Here is an 8,848-nt window from a genome sequence, read left to right as displayed (position 1 = left end):
AAAAAAAAAAAAAAAAAAAAAAAAAAAAAAAAAAAAAAGAAAAAGAACCAATTTGAAATTTTGGAGAGGAAAAATATATGTTTAAATACAAAACCTCTGTAGGTAGCATAAACTGTAGACACAATTGAAAGTAGAATTAGTGAAATTGAAAAACCATACAAAGGAATTTATCCGGAATACAGAGCAGAGACGAAAAATACGAAAGAGATGTATAAACATGGAGGATAGATTGAGGAGCTCCAAACTACTTCTAACAGGATTTTCATAACTAGAAAACAGAAGAGGTGCGACAGAGAGAAGATTTAAAGGAGTAGTCCCTGAGAATTCTCCAAAATTGAAGAGGGGCTCAGGTTCTCACACAGAAAGCACAAAGAGTGCTGAGTAGGAAAAATAACCAAAAATCCAAGTCTAAACATGCTGAACTTAAACTTCAGGCATCAAAGGATAAAGAAAATACTATAAAAGCTGCCAGAGGGCAGATACAGATTACTTACATAGAAATGAATAAAAATATAAGAAAGAGCCAGTGTACGCACTATTTCAAAAATATTAAATGTAAAGAAAAATGGGAAAAGGAGGTACTAGCTAAAAGAGGACAAAGTATAGAAGGAATATTATTTATTAAATGGGAGAGACAACTGGTTAATAAATTATGGGGGAAAAGCTAATAAAGAGGCTAAATATAGGAGAGAAGGGATGAGCCAGCGAAGGTATCAAGGATGTGGGTGAAGGTGTTGACCTGGTGGGACGCAGAGTCCTTGTGACTGGAAGGGAGGGGTGTGGGGAAGTGGAGAGGGGGGTTGGCCTGGAGTTGTGGGAGTTCCATTTCATCCCTGAAGTGGGAAGCAATACCCCTGAAAATAAGGAAAGGACAAAGCTGGTGATGCAGTAGGTCATTTATTCATTCCCCTATCATTTATAAAGCACCTACAGATACTAGGGACATACAGTGAACTGAGTGAGGACTCAGTCCTTGGGGCAGCTGTAATGGGACTGAAACACACCAAAGGTTTAAAGAGGAGAGGAAAGGGAAAAGCAGGGAGCATGGTTGGTGCTTTCGTAAACAGCCTTCATCTGTCAGCCTGACTTCAAAGAAGGTGTGGGCTACTTTGGCATCACTAACGAGTAGTCCCAGCCAGCTCAGGGTGGGAGCACCCGGGGTGGGTGAAAATAAGGGTAAATCCTACCAGAGATGAGCACACTCTTCACCAGCCAGTATCGTGACCTGAGCTTTGCCTTGCTTTCTCACACTACAGTTTTTCTTCTCCAGTGGTTCCATTCTGTGAAATCGGAAGTGACGTGGCTGGGGTTCTTTTTTCTCAGAGACTCACTCTTTTATTCAAAAAATGTACAGAGCACCTTCTACATGCCAGGCACCATTGCGGGGGTTATCCGTGAATTAAGCAGCCATGTCCCTACCTCATGGAGCTCCATTGCAGTGGGGACAGGCAATGAACAATCAGCCTCCAGTGAACATGTAAATTACACAACTGTGAGGAGCTAAGCACCTTGCCGGCAAAAGAAAGCTAGAGCTAGAGCAGGAGCAGGGGAGGCTGAGGCTGCAGAGGGCAGACAGCACCGTGAAGGCAGTAGGCAGGTCTCTAGAAGGTGGTATCTGAGCCTTCCAGGCACCTGAGGGTCCCGCCTTGCAGCTCTGAGGGAGGTGAGGTCTGTGGGCAGGGGTGCTGGCACTGTGCCTCTGAAGTGACCAGGAGCCAGTCGTACTGGCAGTGGCCAGGAGGCCAGTGTGGCTGAGGGGAGGGTATTAGGAGGTGAGGTTGGAGGTTGCTGGAACACTCTCTGTCTCTTCTTTGGTGCCTGGATGAGCAAAGTAGTGTGGCAGGCAAGGGGAAGCCGGCCAGCAGGTAGAGGCCAGCCATGCACAGCCCAGGGGCGCAGACCCTGGTACAGTCCCAAGGCCAAGGGCCACAGCGCTTCCCTGGCAGGCTGTCACCCCATTCCAGGGACTCTGGGCCGAGGGAAGGGGAGTCAGCCAGCTGAGGGGAGAGATGAATACATCTCCAGGAGCGGCCTCCGAGTCAGTGTTTTCAGGGTGATTAAATGACCTGAGGCCCCTGGATCTGCGTGATTGCCTGACCTGCTCTCCTTGTAAATATGGAGCTGTGTTGGGTGAGGATCAAATATTTCAAGTTTCCGACCCAGCTGAAGCCCTGAATATTTAAAAAAAAAAAAAAAAAAAAAAGAAAAGAAAGAAAAAAAAAGGAGAAAAAAAAACCACGCATAAATCAGCCCTTCTGTATTTCATCTCGTAGAAGCAGCAGGCTGCCCAGGTCCCGGAGAATCCGGGATCACATAATTAGATCTCACCAGCGCTTCACACACGGCTGTGTCAGAAGAAGGCCCGACTCCCAGATGGAGAGCTTTGTACGCCTCGCAGTGCTACTTCCCGTGGCCTCCAAACGCTGTTAGGATTAACGAGTGCATAGTTGGGGGCTGAGAAGATTGTTTTTATTGCATGGATTTTCTTTCATGCTCTGAAGCCATGAATGCCACAAAGTCTGCTGGTAGAAAATGATTACAGTATGACATAATTTTTCTCTGCCTTAAGAATGCACAGCAGCTGGATGTGAGCTGCGTGGTGCTGCCTGGGCCACTTGGTATAAAGCAGTGTCTGATGCTCAGCCCAGGTCTCCACTTGGGCCAGAACAACCCAGGACAAAAGTCACCATTCCCCCGGGGACGTTCATTCTCTCCCAACATTTGTTTCATCCATATTTATTAAGGAGACGATTCCCTGAAATTACTAACACACATAGTAGCAGAATTACTATGAATGTGGTGCTGCGTGTAAAGGGAGCTGTATCTTTTCATAGGGGAGGTTTTTACGAATGTTACCACTTTCAGTCCCTAACATCTTTAAGAATTGTTTTTGCTGGCAGCAAGGTGGTGGATCCACAGTTGTAAGGTTCCAGTTTTGTAAACCTGGAAGCCCGGGACTTCGACATGCAGGCACAGCAGCAGATGCAGGCAGATGGCAGCAGGGTGGTGGGCGGCTTCTCCTCCAGGCTGCTGCTGGGAGAAAGGTCCGCTGCTTTCTTCCTGCAGTTGTCTCCGGCCAAGGCAGCTCTCATAGGCTCAGCCCTCACTCAGCAAGATCACATACCCAGTGTGGAAACCAAGGACCAGCCGGGCCGGTTCAGGGGTCAAGAGTAACTGGAGTCAAGCTTGATCGGTTTACATGCAGTGGTGCTTAATAATTCAGGGGACATCTTGAGGCCTCACCGAGATGCTTTCACAGGCTTTACTTTTATGAGCATTTTACAACCATATTTCAAAACCATACTTTCAAAATTTTTCTGAGTGCTTTAGCTCATCACAGCAGAGAAAATTAGTTAGAGCAGGAGTCCGCAACCTCCAAGCCACAGACCAGTTCCGGTCCATGGCCTATTAGGAAATGGGCCGCACAGCAGGTCGTGAGTGGTGGGTGAGCAAGGAAAGCTTCATCTGTATTTACAGCCCTTCCTCAATGCTTGCGTTACCACCTGAGCTCCACCACCTGTCAGATTAGCAGCAGCATTAGATGCTCACAGGAGTGCAAACCCTGCTGCACATATGCGGTATCTAGGTTGCACGCTCCTTATGAGAATCTAATGGCTGATGATCTGTCACTGTCTCCCATCGTCTTTAGATGGGACTGTCTAGTTGCAGGAAAACAAGTGCAGGGGTCCCCCTGATTCTATATTATGGTGAGCTGTATAATTATTTCACTATGTATTACAATGTAGTAATAATAGAAATAAAGTACATAATAAATGTAATGCACTTGAATCATCCCGAAACCCTCTCCTGCCCCAGTCTGTGGAAAAATTGACTTCCACGAAACGGGTCCTTGGTGCCAAAATGGTTGGGGATCGCTGAGTGAAAGGACTTCATAGAACTGGGAATGTGCCCATATTCATGGCAACCTTGGCAAAGCTGTTTTAGCTCCACCTGAGGAAAGCAGTGTTTTGAGCCGTGGCAGGGCTCCCTGATCCCTTGGGCTTTGGAAGATAGGAATGAATTTTCAGGGTTTCTTGGCATATTTTTCCATCTGTGAAGTGGCCAGGTCTGGAGAAACGTGAGAGAGAGGCTGTGAGGGCTCGAGGAGGGAGCCTGAGAAGAGCGTGCACTGCAGCTGCCTGGCAGGCCTGGCAGGTTGCAAACTAACCTTTCATCCTGCTCTCTCTCCAACCCCGTCTCCAGCTGCCCACTCTGCAGCCCAGGCTCAGGACCGGCCAACTGCCACCGTGTCACCCCTGCGCACTCAGAACTCTCCATCCCGCCTGCCTGCCACCAGCCTCAGGCCCCACTCGGTGGTGTCCCCGCAGCACAGCCACCAGCCCCCAGTGCAGATGTGCCCGCGGCCAGCCATCCCCCTCACATCAGCAGCATCAGCCATCACACCTCCCAACGTCAGTGCCGCCAACCTCAACGGGGAGGCTGGAGGGGGGCCCATCGGTGTTCTGTCCACATCCAGCCCCACGAACACAGGATGCAAACTAGACGAGAAGAAAAGTGAAAAGGTAAGAGGCCCGTCCTGGACGAGCCCTGAGCTCGAGGCCAGCTGCTTACTGTAACTCTTTGGCACTAGATGGCAGTGGCATTTGTGCAATGGAAGCTTGAATGTGGGCACCAAATGCCTGCCCCTAGATGAACCAGGCGTGTGACAGAGAGGGAGCCGAACCACCACAGCAGCTGGTTGGAGAGGAATCAGGCAGGCCTTGGGTGCTGGCAGGGCCAATACAAGTCCAGCTACATTTCTCATGCAAATTGGAAAAAGGTGTCCCCTCTTGAAAATGCCTTAGTTCCATCTGTTGTAAAATCATTGTAATATACTCATTTTGTTAGAACGAGATATTTATTGCCATGTGCTGGGATATTGTAATGATAAATATATAAATCTACATGTGCAGTGTGAACAGCACCCACTCCCTTTAATATGTCATCCTTGTGCAGTCCACAACCTGTTAAACCATATGGGACAGGCCTATTTCCTGAGTAGCAATGAGAAGGAACAGGAGAATGCTGACCTGATAGCTGGTGTGTTTTTTAGCTATTGTTTTAGCCATGAAGTGCTGATTTCATAAAAGAAAATCTGGGCCAGGCACGCTGGCTCAAGCCTTTAATCCCAGCACTTTGAGAGGCTGAGGCAGGCGGATCACCTGAGGTCAGGAGTTTTGAGACCAGCCTGGCCAACATGGCAAAACCCCATCTCTACTAAAAATATAAAAATTAACCAGGCATGGTGGCGTGTGCCTGTAATCCCAGCTACCCAGGAGGCTGAGGCAGGAGAATCACTGGAAACTGGGGGACAGAGACTGCAGTGAGCTGAGATTGTGCCACTGCACTCCAACCTGGACAACAGAGCAAGACTGCATCTCGGAAAAAAAAAAAAAAAAAAAGAAAAAGAAAGAAAATCTGAGTCCAAGAAACTTGTTCCAGTTGCCACCAACCTAGATATTAGATTAACCAGGATGAGAATCCAGACTTCCAAATCAGTGCTGTCCAGCAGAAACATAATGCAAGCCACAAATCAAATTGTATATTTTCTAGTAGCCACATTTTTAAAAAGTAAAATTAATTTTAAAATAAATTTAAAAGGTGAAATTCATTTTAATAGCCTATTCCGTTAAACCCAATATCCACAATATTACTGTTTCAACATGTAACCTGTATTTTCAAATTGTTGATGAGATATTTTGCTGTTTGTTTTACATGAAGTTTTTGGACGCCCATGTGAAATCCAGTAAGCAATTCTCCAGGGCTCAGGGCCCACGCACTGCCTGAGACTGTATCCCTAGGGCGTTGGACTGGGTCCTGGGCAGGGAGCCACTCTGTGTATTGGCCTTGCTGCCTGAACGGTTTAGGGATTGTTCTCTCTTGGCTTGACTGATTCTGTGGGTCTTTTGACATCTTTCCATATAAAATCAGTCTTTGGATCAGGATGTCTTAGCCAGGGCTTAGATGGGCACCCTGGACACTAGATGGTGCGTTCCAGGCAGGGACAGCCTCTCTCTCTTTCTCGAGGCCCTTGCCAAACACAGCACTCACTTGGCGGGCTCTCTGCCCATCACCCTGGAGGCAGGCCCTGCTCCCCCGTCCTCTGCATGAGCCGGGAACGCTGCAGACATGGGCCACACCAAGTTCCGCAGGGCCTCAGCACCTCCTGTGTTATTCAGTCCAGAGCGATGGTTGTTCCTGTGCTGACTGGTGTGGCAGAGGCATGCAGCTAGCAAAGCTCCAGGGCTGCTGCAGCCTCACAGAGCACCACAGCTGCTCTGTGTTTTGTGTCTGTCTGTTTGAAGAACAGTTCAGTCTTGAATCTGTTCCCTTCTGCCCTGCAGCTCTTGTTATGAGATGTGGCTGGGTCTCATCAGGAGGGAGAGGTGGGATTCACAGTCCTACCCTCTCACTTAAACATTCTTCCTTCCTCCCAGCTGCTCAGGAACAACCGGGGCAGACTTGGAAAGTGGGGGCCGTAATAGTTCCTTCAGCATTTCTGGTTCTTTGCACAAGAATTCCCTCTCTCTAGTTTGTGAAGCAAATGGGACTGGCTTCAATACGACCATTGCTGAGTGGGTTTCTATGACATTGAGTCCTGTAGGAATCTACATGGAGGACAATGCTGTTCCCCGTCACCCACCTAAGTGTAAAGTTAATGAACACCAGCTGGGTCTGTTCCTAGCCTGCCTATTAGACACTTTGCAACTATTTCGCTTTCACGTACGGTTTATGCCCTCTAACAGTTGTCCTATATCAGCAAAGAGCAGTTGAGTCCAGAGGACACCCCAACATCCGTCTTGATGAAAGGCACCATGCAGGGACGCCCTGCCATGCAGGGAAAGCTGCACATACAGTGGCTCAGCCTCCTCCTCCCCTGGCAGCTCCTGAGCCTCTGTGGGCAGCAGAAGTGCGCAGGCCACGCTTGGGGCTGGGCACATGCTGTGGGCACACAGGGAGCAGTCCACGCTGCACTCCAGGCAGGAGGCGAAGTGGTTTTTGGTTTTTGTGAGGCCATGTGAGCTCGTGCCCAGAGGTTCAGTAAACCCCAGCGGAGAAGCGCATCGCCCTCGCACACATTGTGTGTGCTTTTCATTCCCACCTCTCGTAACCAACAAAGACAAGCACTGTCTACAAAACCACCTGTGAACATTTTTCCCATCTGTGTTCCCACTTGAATTTCTCCTAATTTGCAGCAAGGCCCAAGGCATCTACAGCTGCCGTTTGTAGCAGAAGAGCAGAGATGATGGTCATTTTAGTCCACTGCTCAGAAGCAAGTGAGCCTGTGTGACCTGCACCAGCAGGCTGGGCTGGGCTAGGAGGCTGGGGCCAGCACGCTCCCTGCAGGCTGCTTCCTGCACCCCAGCCCGCCATGACTACGCTGAACAGGCTTCCTAACTTTGGGCAACTTGATCATAGATGTACACATGTCTGATTATGGCAAAGGTTTTTTAAAGCATTCGGCAGTATTCTCCAGTCTGTTTCTGTTAAATTTTCTTTGGGAAAAGACAGTGAGCTCCTCACTCCCATGTCCACTGAGACACACACCTCAGTGTGGCGCAGTTTCCTAGCACCAGTGCTGCTAAATTCCACCCAGGTCCTTCCACACATATACCACAGAGAAGTCAGGGTTGATGCAGCTCCTGGGCACCGTAGAGTAGGGAGTAATTTTCTCCTAGGAGCATGGGAGATTTATGAGCCATATCCCTGAGTATGGAGAAGGAAGAGGCACCAAAACCAGCTCTGTGTTGTATGATGTCAGTGGCTATGGTCGAGGTCCCAGGAGGCTGATCCCCAGGAGGCTGATGCTGAGAGGCTGGTCCCCGGAAGGCTGGTCCTGGGAGGCTGGTGACAGGAGGCTGGTCCCAGGTGGCTGGTCCTTGGGAGACTGGTGCCGGGAGGCTGGTCCCGGGAGGGTAATGACAGGAGGCTGGTGCCAGGAGGCTGATGCCCAGGAGGCTGATCCCGGGAGGCTGGTCCCTGGGAAACTGGTCCCCAGTAGGCTGGTGCTCTGCTGCTATATCCAGGGGGATTCGGCCTTTGAACTCTGCTCCCTGCATGGCCCGATGTGGTGTGGAGGCCTCTGAGAATAATACAAGTGCAGACAGAGTGGCAGTTCTTTCTACAGACCCAGTCCTGAACCAGAGCTCCTCTCTGGGCCCAGGCATCTGCCAGCCTATGCAGGAACCTCTCCAGTCTACTCGCCCAGGTCTCTTCCCGCCCACCTGCCTGATCATATTGCTCCCTGCAGGGGCTGCCCTGTGGCCAGGTCCCCAACACCCACAAATTACATAGTAGAGCTCAAATCTGGTTTTAAAAGGTGATCTTCAGTATTTAAGTTATCCTTTTGCACTTAAAAATGAATTTTGTGCTTGAAATGACCATGGAACACTGCCTGTTGTGTCCATCCGTGACAGTTTTCTGGTTTTGAAACTGTGTGAGCACATCAGCACCAGGTGATATGAACCCTCAGGGTACCTAAGTCCAGGGGAGAGTCACCTAGAGGAGAAGGGTGTCAGTGCCTGCCAATGGGCTGCGTGCGGTCAGCATCCCTAACCACCCGGCCGGCCATCACTCATTCTCTTATTTGTGCCCCAATCCCTGACTCATCTGTGTATTGCAAGGAGCATGAGGATGTACCTGGCAGAGCGCAGGCACGTGGTTCATAGTGATGGAAAGATCAACCCTGGCCTGGAGGAGCCAGAGTGTAGTACAGGTCGCTGTACAGGTACACAGGTGATTGATTGCAGGAGAGGGTGGGTGACGGACCTGCGTGTGGGAACAGAGGGTCACCGAAAAAGGCGCCTGGCCAGCCCAGGTCAGGGGAGGCTTCCCGGGGCACAGGTGG

At 49.7% G+C, this 8,848-nt stretch overlaps 1 protein-coding gene across 1 annotated transcript in view; it reads left to right on the top strand.

Moving 5' to 3' along the window:
• The window catches only part of SH3RF3 (SH3 domain containing ring finger 3), a 371,252-nt gene that overhangs the window by 310,823 nt on the left and 51,581 nt on the right, over positions 1–8,848 (top strand). Inside the window, exon 8 of the mRNA XM_025353961.1 lies at positions 4,204–4,523. Within this exon, the coding sequence (XP_025209746.1) occupies positions 4,204–4,523 (320 nt within the window). The remainder of the gene's footprint in view (positions 1–4,203; positions 4,524–8,848) is intronic.

Source organism: Theropithecus gelada, chromosome 13 (assembly GCF_003255815.1).
Source record: "Theropithecus gelada isolate Dixy chromosome 13, Tgel_1.0, whole genome shotgun sequence".
Taxonomy (NCBI): domain Eukaryota; kingdom Metazoa; phylum Chordata; class Mammalia; order Primates; family Cercopithecidae; genus Theropithecus; species Theropithecus gelada.
The sequence above is the reverse complement of the archived record's forward strand: the minus strand, read 5'-3'. Positions and strand labels throughout refer to the sequence as shown.